Raw genomic sequence first — 13,259 nt, forward strand, 5'->3', positions numbered from 1 at the left:
GGGCAAAAAAAGAATATATATTTTTTTTTCTTTTTTTTTTTTTTTTTTACTAATTTCAAAGAGGAAGGGAGAGAGAAACAGCAATCAGAGAGTCATTGATCGGCTGCCTCCTGCACGCCCCACACTGGGGATCAAGCCTACAACCCAAGCATGTGCCCTGACTGGGAATCGAACTATTATTTTCTGGTTCATAGGTTGCTGCTCAACCACTGAGCCATGCTGGCCAGGCCAGATCTTTTTGATTTAAATATTTTTTGAAGTTTGTTAGGATGCTAACAAGCTAAAAGAATACAGTCTTTATGAGGTGATGGAAAAGGAGTTTAATGAGCCCAGGAAAATAGTGCAGTATACCCCCAAAGCAATGCACAAATATGCATGTAAGTAAGCAGTGAAGCCTTAAAAGTTGGAGAAGTAATGGACAAGGAGAACGTTAAAGGGACAAAGATTTTGGATTGGTAGAAAAGGTGATGAATGAGCTTAGCAATCCAGGTTAAAGGTATAGGTATCTATGGTGGGGGCATTAGGGAGACATAATTAGAACAGGGATCATCTAAGGAATAATGAAGTACAGATACCAGACCAAGGAAGCAAAGTAGGGTTTGATTTATGGAGTTCTTAGAGTGGCAGATTGAAAAATTTATATTGAGGGAATAGCTGTTGTAAAGCCTTTCACAGGGAGACGTTGAGAGCAGATTGGATTAAAGATAGAGAAATTGACCAGGGGGCTGTAGCATTTATTGAGTAGCAAAGAATGGGCATTGAGAAAAATGGTGGAAGAAAACTGGGAAGTGGACTTGCTTACCAAATGCAGGAGATGAGTTAAAACAGGATCAAGAAATAGTGTTGATGGGGATAGGGATAAGGAAATTGGTGAGAGCAAATGATTTTGGAGATAATCAGAAAGAGAAGTGATCTAAGTTTTTGAAATGTTGAGTTGAAGCAGATGGTAGAGCACCAAAAGGTGACCTTTGGGTACAGGGAGAAATGAGACCAGAATGCACATAAGTTAAAGACAGATTTGGGAGCCACCTGAAAAGATACCAAAATTGAAACCTCAAAGTATATACATTTTTTAAAGTATGTATCAATGAGGAAGTAGAGGACCAAGCAAGAACATAGATAAGGATTTATTGCAAGTTATAAAGGGAGAGAACAAAGGGGTAGGAAAATCAGTAGTGTAATGAAAGGAAAGGAAGATATTTTTAAAACTTGATGTTGCAGTTTTCATTCTGAAAAGTGAGAATTGGATATAATGGGTGATCTTAAAATGTGTTTTGAGGATTTAATGGTTGATAGGTTCACACCTATACACTGAGAAAAATATCACTTATCCCTCAAATTTATTGCCTTGCAGTTGATTTTAAGAATGATTTCAAATAGAGGAATTTCGTTCAGCTAACTATCGTCTAGTTCTTTATTTTTTATATATTTTTCAATTACAGTTTACAATCAATATTATTTTGTATTAGTTTCAGGTGTACACCATAGTGGTTAGATAATCATATACTTGGCAAAGTGTTCCCCCTGATATTTCTAGTACCCACCTGGCACCATACATATTTATTGCAATATTGTTGACTATATTTCCTATGCTGTACTTATGTTCCAGTTCTTTTTCTTCTGGAGTTAGGAGGAAGTACAAGAAAAAAAATACTTACCGGGTAATATGTTTATTTTATTGTTTGACATGGGACTTTTTCTTTATTCCCAATGACAGATCATTTTGTCTCCTGGTATCTCATTTCAGCTATCTTTTATTGTTATTAATGAGTAGAAGTACATTTCTGTCCCCTTACCTTTTAATGAACTTGGGAGATGAGATGCAAATGCCTTAGGAATATTGATTTGAGTGAATTTAATGCATTTTTTTCTGTGTGTTTACAGATGGGACGTGAATGGGTTTGGTTGGATTCTGATCAAGACTATCCCAATGACTCTGAGTTGAGCAACAGCTGCAGGTCCCTCTTCAGCTCGTGGGACTCCAGTCTGGATCTTGATGTGGGCAGCTGGAGGGAAACTGAGGAGCCAGGGACTGAGGAATTAGTGGAAAGCAGCCCAGGAACAGAATCTAGTGAGCTGCTTATGGGGGACGGAGGCAGTGAGGAATCTCAGGAAGAGACAAAGCAAATCAGCCACCAGAACCTCTTCCACTTTCTCTCTGAGGTAATGGGGAGTCATTATTTCCAAAGTTGGAAGAGTCTTAACTCTAAGAGAATGCCTACCCATATATATTTTTACCACTCTTAATATTATTTACTGAAATACAAGCTCCACAGTGGCAGGGACTAAGTTCATTGCTGTGTCTTCAGCACTTGGTACTAACACAAAATATGCTTCAAATGTGTACTTTTGAGCGGAATATTCTAAAATCCAGTCATTGGGACCCTGAGTCAAAGGAAATGAAATTTCTGTATGCAGGACTACCCTATAAGAGTATCCTTGAAATTCATTCTTTCAGTCATGAGAAGCGATTCTTGCCCAAACTCATCTTAAAGCTTATAACGTATGACGTTAAGGCAGTATTTTACAGTGTTTTTATTATCCTAGGTCTGAGGATCAGAAATAAACAGAATTTGACAGTTTATATTTATGCAGCAACTACACACACATTCAGGAGAATATAGGTCAAGATCAGCAAGAATCCAGTTCAAATGTTGCCACTTCTGTTTTGGCAGACAAAATTGTCAGCAGTTTGGTAGCCAGTCCCAATTGATCAGAGTTGACACTTGAGATGAAAATGTAGAATATAAGCTCTTTGAGGCAAGAACAATATCTTGTTTACTGTTAGGTCCCTACCAACTAGTACAGTGCCTGTGTATCCTATTATAATAAAAGCCTAATATGCTAAGTGTCCGGTTGACTGGTCGGCCGTTCAACCAATTAAAGCATAATATGCTAATGATATGCTAAGGCCGCTCAACTGCTTGCTGTGATGTGCACTGATCACCAGGGAGCAGATGCTCCGACCAGTAGGTTAGCTTGCTGCTGGGTTCTGGCTGATGGAGACTGAGCAAGATGGGCCGGACATGCCCTGGAGCCCTCCCACAGTCCCTCCCTGGCTGGCCAACTTCCTGTGTCCCTCCCCAGCCCTGATCGTGCACCGTTTGGGTCCCTTGGCCTGGCCTGCACCCTCTCACAATCCAGGACCCCTCGAGGGATGTCAGAGAGCTGGTTTCGGCCTGACCCCACAGGCCAGGCCGAGGGACCCCACTGGTGCACGGATTCGTGCACGGGGCCTTTAGTATAAGACATTTAATGAATTTTAAATGGTCGAAGAAGTTAATCTATTTGCCATCTCAGGCTTAGACACAGTGGCAGTGTAATCATGTGGCATTATTGATATGTAGATGATTTCCATTGGTGTTTCTAATCTAACAATAGACTACGATTGCAGGTAGCTTATTTAATGGAGCCATTGTGCATTAGCAGCAAAGAATCAAGTGAAGGTTGCTGCCCTTCACCTGATACCAGACAAGAGGAAAGGGAAATTGAAGCTACTGAAGGAGACGAGGAGCCCTGCAGAGAGCCTGAAGAGCTTTCAGCTAAGGTAGAACCATTGATAGCTGAGGAGTCACTGGAAGAAAATGGAAGGCCAGAAGTGGCTCCAGCTCCTTCAGATATTTGTGCAGTTTGGGGACTAACAACAGAGAATAAAGAGGTAAGTGAATAACTTAAACCAGCTGTCTAGTCCTCTGCACAGGGAGGCAGAGCAGAGTGGTAAAGCACATAGGGAACTCCAGAGTTCAACTACCTGGGTCCAAATCTTGATTTAGCATCAATTAGCTCTGGGACCTTAAGCATGTTAGTAAACATTTTAGAACCTCAGTTTTCTCTGCTGTAACTGGAGTTAGTTCTTTCTCTACCTTATAGTTTTGCTGTGAGGTTAAATGATAATTCATGGGAAAAACTTAGCATAGGGCCTAGTTCATAGTAAGCAATCAGTAAAATTCAGAATTTATAATATAATATTAAATATTATCTGACCAGTTAGACTAGTTAGCTCTAGGACTAAAAAAATAATGAAAATTTTAAAAGGATACAGCATTCGCCCTAGCCAGTTTTCTCAGTGGTTAGAGTATCACCCTGGTGACTGAACAGTCGTGGGCTTGATTCTGGTCAAGGGCATGTACCTTGGTTGCAGGTTCGATCCCTGGCCCTGGTTGGAGCACATGCAGGAGGCAACCAATCAATGTCTCTCACATTGCTGTTTCTCTGTGTCTGTACCCCTCCCTTCCACTCTCTCTAAAAATCAATGGAAAAATATCCTCAGGTGAGGATTAACTAAGTAAATCTATATATATAAAAGCCTAAGTGACCTTTCAACTGTTCGCTATGATGCACATTGACCACCAGGGGGCAGATGCTCAATGCAGAAGCTGCCCCCTGGTGGTCAGTGCTCTCCCACAGTGGGAGCCTTGCTCAGCTGACTTATGGGCATCAGATGCCGGGCTCATGGCTGGCGAGGGCAGCTGCAGTGGCTGAGCCTTTCCTGCGGACACTCCCCCTGCACACCCCTTCCCCATCTGGACCAGGACCTGGAACAGGACTTACTGGGCATGAGCCCGCTGCTGCTTCTCCGTCATGGGCGCACCAGTATTACCCTAGGACGGGTGTGCAGAGACCGCAGCAGAGCGGCAGCGAGCCGAGCCTACCGAGTGGCAATGGCGGCAAGTGCAGCTGGGCTGGGATGTGCAGGAGCAGCGCTGCGCCCAGCCAGGGCTCAGGCTCCTCCCCAGCCACCTGCTGCTTCTCACACTACTACAACCCTGGGGGATGTTGGACTGCTGGTTTCGGCTGGATCCCTGCAGGCCAGGCTGAGGGACCCCACAGGTGCAACGGCCTCTAGTAAATAAAAGGATACAGCATCCATCTAGAATTGAATATATTGCTTTTTCATTTTTTTTCTTGGAGTACAAAGTTCTCCAGCAAGATTGTTAACAAGAATTAATTGACTTAAGTCTAGTTAAGTCATATTTCTCTAATTTCTTTTATAGCTTTATGTAATTGGCCTCTTCTCACCTTAAGATCAGCTTTCATTTACTCCATGCATGTAAAATTACCTTGCAGAGGCCCTGAACCTGTAGCTCAGTTGGTTAGAGCACTAACCTAGTACTCCAAGGTACTAGGGTTCAATCCTTGGTCAGGGCACATACAAGAAACAACCAATGAATGCATAAATAAGTGGAATAATAAATCTCTCTCTCAGTAATAAAAATAAATAAATTAAAATTACCTTGCAGATAATAAATCTTATTCTAAAGTTTCCATTGTTTCCTGGCACTCCTAGGGAGAGGTTCAGCAAGAATCCAAAGAGGAGGACCAGGGTGAAGGGTATGTGTCAGAGATGGAAGACCGGCCCTCCTCAGGTGAGTGTGATGATGGCTCTAGCATTCAGGAGGCTCCTCTGGTGGATGTCCTTTTCAGCCATGCTACTTCCTCAAATCTGTAAGTATAGATATTTATCCAAGGTTGTTAGGATTTATGCTTTTACTTCTGTTTATGCCTGTTTGAATTGTTAATGAATATAGATTACTTTTGCAAAGTAAAAAAAGGAAATTAGAGTTGGAAAACACTAGAAATAGAATTAAATATAATTTTACTGTATAAATATAAGTCTATATGCTTTCCTCTTATAAAACAAGTCTGTCTTATCAACATTAAGAATCTCTTTCATAAATAACCCTTCTCTCTAATCTTTATTCAGGCAATATTGCTAATTCAAATCGTCTCTTGTGTCTATTATACAAACTATACTTCTTTTAAAAATATTAAGACAGGCCCTAACCAGTTAGCTCAGTTTGTTAGAGCATTTCCTAATACACCAGGTTGTGGGTTCAATCCTTGATCAAGGCACATATAAGAGTTAACCAATGAATGCATAAATATGTGAAACAACAAATCGATGTCTTTCTTGCTCTTGCTCGCTCTCTCCCTCTCTCCTCCCCTTCCTCTCTCTCTAAAATCAATAAATAAATTATTTAAAATATACTAAGACAGCTCCTATTAACTTGAAATGAAAAATTATTTTGAAGTTATGATCTCTGTGTTCCTTTTTCACAAATCTTAGGAAATTGTTTATATGCTTTTCTCATCTTTTTATAAGTAATTATGGGGCCAAAGGTTACATTTTAGAATTTTTTTCTTTTTAGTAAAGTGAATTTTTTCTAAATCAGAAAACGAAGTTATTTTTGTTATGATAATAAATAATCCCTTTTCTGGGCCTGGTCTTTTGTTTATTGAGAGAAGATAGCATGAATAGTGTTTTGTTTTCACTATATTCCTGATCCACCCACATTATCTGTGGAAAGGCAAACCAATAATTATTTTAGCCTTTTTAAACTTAAGGTATACAACTGAACCATGTGTATATATTTTTTAAATAGCAGATTTCAAATTTTTGTTATACAAATAGAATATAGCTTAAAACCTACGTTATTGAAGAATTGCTTCCTTTGCTTTTCTGTAACTCCCTGTGTATGAGCAGATGGCATGTGATAACTATCTAAAAAAACAGGAAATCTCTAATCTTGGACGTATTATTCCAAGATATTTCAGTGTCTTGAATGGCAATAGATATTAGTAATTGAGTTTGCTTGGTCAGATAGTTGAAGGGGAACTTAGAAAGCTGAGTTCTTGTGCTACCATTGGGAAGCTTAAAACTACTTTGAGGGATAGACATTCTCCAGGCCCCTCTTTTCTGTCTTCACCCTTAGTTTGTACTGACTCTCAAGAGTAGAGAGAAGTAGAGCCTTTGGAGCATCACTCCCAGTCTGCAGCTCCTTTCTACTCCCACACTTTTTTTATTATTAAAGTTATTTATTTATTTTAATTTCTCTAGATTCCTTTTTTAATTTTTATTGATTTCAGAGAGGAAGGGAGAGGGGGATAGAGATAGAAACATCAATGATGAGAGAGAATCATTGATTGACTGCCTCCTGTACGCCCCCTACTGGGGATCGATCCTGCAACCCAGGCATGTGCCTTTGACTGGAATTGAACCCAGGACCCTTCAGTCCGCAGGCCGGTGCTCTATCCACTGAGCCAAACAAGCTAGGGCTCCACTCCCACACTTTTACTTGTAGTTGCTTGCCATGCATTTCTAAATAGGTGGAAATAAAGATAAGCAACAGGTTGTTTCTTAAAATATTGTAAAGGCGATTGATTATGAGGTTACAGAACCTAGTGCAATACCTTTCATATAATGGAAATGTATTAAATATCTGTTGCGTCGATGTGTGAATAAAATTGCACAAGCACCAAGGAGTTATTATTCATTATGGTTGACTGATTAGAAACAAAGAAAGAAGTTTGTTTGCAGGACTTTAAATGCCTTGTTCTGATAGGGTTCTGTGTTTAAGGATAAGTTTATTTTTGTGGTATTTAATTTAGAAGCAGGTAAGATATTGCATCATGAAAATGAACAGTTATGTGAAGCTGCTCAAATTGGAAAAAGATAAAATTGGAGATGTGAGTTGTTCTCAAATGGATGCACACTTATAAGGAACATAAAGCAAAATGAGGGTGTGAAGACTTAGCTGTGAAGAGAATTCATTTAGAGAAAATAATAGGGTGGATAAAGTGGAAAGTGTAACATGATGTTTAACTTTGGAGTAAATAGAAAACTTGCCAACTTGGAAAATTATAAAAAGAAATAGATAGACCTGACCGGGTAGCTCAATTGGTTAGAGCGTTGTCCTCCCTATATGCCAAGGTTGTGGCTTCAATCCCCAGTGAGGGCACGTGCAAGGGGCAACCAATGAATGCATGAAGAAGTGGAAAAACGGGTAAATGTTTCTCTCTCCCTTTCTTAAGAAAAAAAAAAAAAAGAAAAAAAGAAAGCCCTAGCCAGTTTGGCTCAGTGGATAGAGCGTCGGCCTGCAGACTCAAGGGTCCCAGGTTCAATTCCAGTCAAGGGCATGTACCTTGGTTGTGGGCACATACCCAGTGGGAGTGTGCAGGAGGCAGCTGATCGATGCTTCTCTCTCATCGATGTTTCTAACTCTCTATCCCTCTCCCTTCCTCTTTGTAAAAAATCAAATATATAAAAAAAAAGAAAGAAAGAAAACATTGGACAGTTTCATCTCTGAAGAAGAACTAAATAGATAGTTTAACTCAGAGAAGGAATGGCCATAAGAATAAATGAAATTTTCTTAGGTATTTTAAAAGTTACTATATAGAGGACAGTGAAAAGGAAAAATACTTAAATTGTGTAGCAATCAGGTAAAATGTGAGAATTCTTTGGGATGTGGAACCAAGTATTTACTTCTGTGGAGACATGGGAGACATAGTTATCAGTGTGTCATATTTTTACATAAAAATAGGGCCAGATTCATTTATCACATACTTAATTGAGCACCTACTATGTGCCAGGCACTTGGGAAATATCAGTGAAAAAAGACTGCTTTCATAGACCAGTATTTTAGAGTCATAGGTGTTAAAGAGCAAATCAGCAAAGAGACCAAAAGGCAAGGGCAATTGTAGATTTGTAATATACTTGATAAAATGGTAACTACTTCGTTGAGTAATAGTGATTAGTAAGAGAATATTTATAGAATTTGGGGTTTCTTATGGAAGCATTCATTATGTTTTTATTCTTATGGTGTTATTAAGTAGGAACACTGTCTTGAGAAAACCTCATTACCCCCTAGGAGTGACAGAATGCCACTTGTGAAATTATTGTTTCTTTTCTGTCCTTTTTTATCTCATAGGTCTGATCTAAGCCAGAGTGATCCTGTTCAGGATCACTTACTATTTAAGAAGACTCTCCTGCCAGTATGGAAGATGATTGCCAGTCACAGGTAGGTCTCTAAACCACTCTTGATGTTCATAGCCATTCTTATCATTTAGAGTGACTTTCCACGGTTTCTTCATCCTTTCTGGATTTGTCCCCTAACAGGTTCAGCAGTCCATTTCTGAAGCCAGTGTCAGAAAGGCAGGCCCCAGGATACAAGGATGTGGTGAAAAGGTCAGTGGAAAAGGGGGCAAGAAAGGTTGGTTGCGTTTATGTTTGTCTTTTCTTACGTTATTTTCCATCTATTAGATTATTTATTTCATTTATATTACTTATAAACTTAAAGTAAACTTTATAGCTGAACAAGTTTGTAAATTTATGGTGAGCTCAGTCTTTATGTGAGAAGGAATGAAGGGGAACAAAAATATAAAATGGGCTTTTTGTTAATTGTTAAATTTTAGGTAATATGATTCATTTATTATGATCTTACATTTGCCTTCAGTAGTTTTTTTTAAATATATTTTTTTATTGATTTTAGAGAGGGAGAGAGAGAGAAACATCAATGATGACAGAGAATCATTGATTGGCTGCCTCCTGTGTGCCCCTTACTTGGGATTAAGCCTGCAACCCGAGCATGTGCCCTTGACCAGAATGGAACCCAGGACCCTTCAGTCCGAAGGCTGATGCTCTATCCACTGAGCCAAACCAGCTAGGGCACTTTCTGTAGTTTTTGACATTGTTCTTTTGGAGCAAAACTTTAAAAGGAACACTGTATTCATTCTGACAGTTATAGGTATGGCTAAGGCAAAGATGATAATCCAAATCATGTTACAAACATTCTCTGGTTGTAGTATTTTGGATTTTTATAGCATGTTTCATTTAAAATGCTGTTATAAATAAACTGATGAATAAAATAGATCCAGAGACATAGAAACATGGAACAGACTGTCGAATATCAGAGGGAAGGTGGGGGTGCGGGTGGGGGAGAGATCAACCAAAGAACTTATATGGATGTATGCATAACCCATGGATACAGACAGTAGGGTGGTGAAGGCCTTGGGAACCTGGTGGGTGGGCGAGGGAAAAGGGGGACATATGTTATACTTTCAACAACAACGATTTAAAAAATATAAATAAATAAATAAATAAATAAATAAATCTGTCATAAACCAGAATGTTAATGGAGTATAAAAGATCAGGGAAGGACCATTGGAGACAGATTCCTTCATTCTATAGATAAGGAAACTAAGTCTCAGAGGTGGTCTTGATTTGCCTGTGATCAACAGTGAATAGCAGAGCTAGAACAAAATCCCAGATTCTTTTTTTTAAAAAAATATATATTTTTTATTTCAGAGAGGAAGGAAGAGGGAGAGAGAGGTAGAAACATCAATGATAAGAGAGAATCATTGATTGGCTGCTTCCTGCATGCCCCCCACTAGTAATTGAGCCCGCACCAAGGTATGTGCCCTGACCGGGAATTGAACCATTGACCTCCTGGTTCATAGGTGGATGCTCAGCCATTGAGACACGTTGGTTGGGCTAAATCCCAGATTTTACCTCTCACTTCAGTCCTCTTTCTACACTGCTTTTCTCTTATATACCCACTCTCTGTGTCTCATTAATAATTTGTCTTAAGCCCTAGCTGGTTTGGCTCAGTGGATAGAGCATCGGCCTATGGACTGAAAGGTCCCAGGTTCGATTCTAGTCAAGGGCACATACCTGGGTTGTGGCCTCAATTCCCACTAGGAGGCATGCAGGAGGCAGTCAATCAATGATTCTCTCATCATTGATGTTTCTATCTCTATCCCTCTCTCCTTTTCTCTCCAAAATCAATAATATATATATAAAATTTGTCTTAATATTCACTTGATTCGCATTCTTTTCTTCTCCATGAAAGGAGAAAAACATTCTCAGCTTTTGATTATGCAATAATAGAAGTAGATTTAACATCTAATATATGACTCCACATTGTAAACAATCAGTCAATAACTACCATATGACAAACTGATCATTGGAGTTCTTTACAGCTTTGGTACCTGGGGCCAACCCTCCTCCTACAATAGTAGACTATAGTGGTTGGGCCTATAGGTTCTGAAGTCAGACTGCCTCCCAATTAGATTCCAGGTTGTGTGACTTTGAGCTAGTACTTAACTTCTTCAGATCTCAGTTTGCTCATTGCCAGTTGGTTGTAATAATGGTACCTCCCTTATAGGTTTATTGGGAGGTTTAACTGAGTTAATATGGAAAGTACCTAACTTAGTACTTGGCCTATTTTAGGTAGTAGCAGTCAAATGTTAACTGCTGTTGCTATTTTATTATCTGATGAGGATTGTTATCTTTACTACCATTTTCATTAAGAGCTTGTTACTGCCTTAACTGGTTTGGCTCAGTAGATAGAGCATTGGCCGAGAACTGAAAGGTCCCAGGTTCAATTCCAGTCAAAGGCACGTACCTGGGTTGCAGGCTCCTCCCTGGCCCAGGCCCTGGTTAGGGCTCATGCACGAGGCAACCGATCGATACATCTCTCTCACATCGATATTTCTCTCTCTTCCACTCTCTCTAAACATCAATGGAAAAATATCCTCGGGTGAGGATTAACCAAAAAAAAAAAGAAAGAAAGAAAGCTGGGCCCTAACCGGTTTGGCTCAGTGGATAGAGCGTCGGCCTGCGGACTGAAGTGTCCCAGGTTCGATTCTGGTCAAGGACATGAACCTTGGTTGCGGGCACATCCCCAGTAGGGGGTGTGCAGGAGGCAGCTGGTCGATGTTTCTCTCTCATCGATGATTCTAACTCTATATCCCTCTCCCTTCCTCTCTGTAAAAAAATCAATAAAATATATTTTTAAAAAAGAAAAAGAAAGAAAGCTGGTTACTGCCCTCACCTGTGTAGCTTAGTGGGTTCGTCATCATCCTGTGCCCATAAGGGTTGCTAGTTCCATACCCAGTAGGAGGCAGCTGATCAATGTTTCACTCTTGCATAGATGTTTCTCTTCCTCTCCCTTTTTCTTTCTCTAAAAATCAATTTTTAAAAATGCATTAAAAAAAACAACAAACTGGTTAGTTGAATCTTCAAGAGATCATGTTATGTCACCACATGTTCCACATGAAGGTTAGATTTCCTCTGTTTTTTTCTTGGCCACCTATAGACCCATGGATTTAACTACCCTGAAAAGGAATCTGTCTAAGGGACGGATTCGCACCATGGCACAATTCCAACGAGACTTGATGCTGATGTTCCAAAATGCTGTGATGTACAATGACTCTGATCATCATGTGTATCATATGGCTGTGGAGATGCAGCGAGAAGTCCTGGAGCAGATTCAGGTACTGTATATAGACAATTGCAAGAAAAACAAGTGTAATCTCTGGAATCAGATTTTAGAAAGTCTGAGAATAAGGTTGGGTGATGTTGAAGTGTTTCCAGAGTTTATGTTTAGAGGTGATTCAAGGATTAACATTTTACCTGCTGGTTTGGAAAATCCTGAGCCTCAGTAGGACCAGTTTTAACAGTGAAGTACTGAAGGGTTCTCAAGAGAGCTGTAATGGTAATGGGAGCTCCCGCTGCAGGAGTCTCAAACCAGAGGGCTAAACATGCAAACCAGAGGTTGGAGTCACTGTCCATTTTAAATGTTAATATTAATGTATATTCACACTATCCCGTCCATAGGGGATAAGATATAGTAGCCAGAAGATGACATTTGAGGGTTTCTTTTCTGGGTAAGATCATATTTTAAAGAAAAAAAGGATAATCAAATTTCACTGTGGAAAAAGAAATTCAAACCTCTTTGGCTTTTAAGATTCATAGCTCACTATCTACCTTGACCCTGTAGGTGCTGAGTATTTGGCTAGACAAAAGAAGAAACTTAAATAGTCTGGAATGAGAACCAGCCAACCCAGTGCATGATGGAAAGCCTGTGTTGTTAACCTGGAGCTGCTACCCCGACCTTTTCTGGAATTTGGACCTCTCATTGAGACTGATCCAGAGAAGATCCCAGTACTTGTTTACATTCTCTCTTGTCTTTCATAATAATAATAATACCTTAACTCACAACCTAGGAGTCAAAGATGCCTGTGGACATAATTTTAAGAAAAGGGGGGAAACTTATTTGAGGTAATAAACATTACCCATATCTTTGTTCCATAGGCTTAATTTAGAGATAACTGGATTAGACCTCTTATGACTGCTCTATAAATAAATGTTACTTCACAAGTATAAGACTGCTTTTTAATGATTACAGAAGCTGGGAATAGAGGGGATAGCATCATTTGGTGAAATGAAGAAGGTATTTGACATGGAAGGGGGATGGGGTAGGTGAAGTGTTTATGCTTTGTCTCATTTATAAAATGGGGATAATTGAAGCGTACTTCAAATGAGTAGGAGGATGAAAGAAGCTAAATTATGACGAAAATGTACGAAAACGTCTAGTACGCTAAGATTCTTAAGAGGAATAAAAATGCCTGTGGCTGGTTTCCTTGGTTAAGAGGAGCCCGCCAGAGGCCGTGAAGCGGGCTGCTGGGATTGACTCTCT

At 39.7% G+C, this 13,259-nt stretch overlaps 1 protein-coding gene across 1 annotated transcript; it reads left to right on the top strand.

Annotated features, from left to right (window-relative positions):
• Positions 1–1,884: 1,884 nt before the first annotated feature.
• Positions 1,885–12,942, top strand: LOC308250719 (bromodomain-containing protein 8-like; the record flags this gene model as incomplete). Its single annotated transcript, XM_080673407.1, has 7 exons — positions 1,885–2,163; positions 3,395–3,658; positions 5,288–5,445; positions 8,709–8,798; positions 8,897–8,965; positions 11,877–12,054; positions 12,561–12,942. The coding sequence occupies 7 exons, from the start codon at positions 1,885–1,887 to the stop codon at positions 12,609–12,611; spliced, it is 1,089 nt and encodes a 362-aa protein (XP_080529533.1). The 3' UTR covers positions 12,612–12,942.
• Between the last annotated feature and the right edge of the window lie 317 nt (positions 12,943–13,259).

The sequence above is a fragment of the Plecotus auritus genome (genome assembly GCF_963455305.1).
Source record: "Plecotus auritus genome assembly, chromosome: 6".
Taxonomy (NCBI): domain Eukaryota; kingdom Metazoa; phylum Chordata; class Mammalia; order Chiroptera; family Vespertilionidae; genus Plecotus; species Plecotus auritus.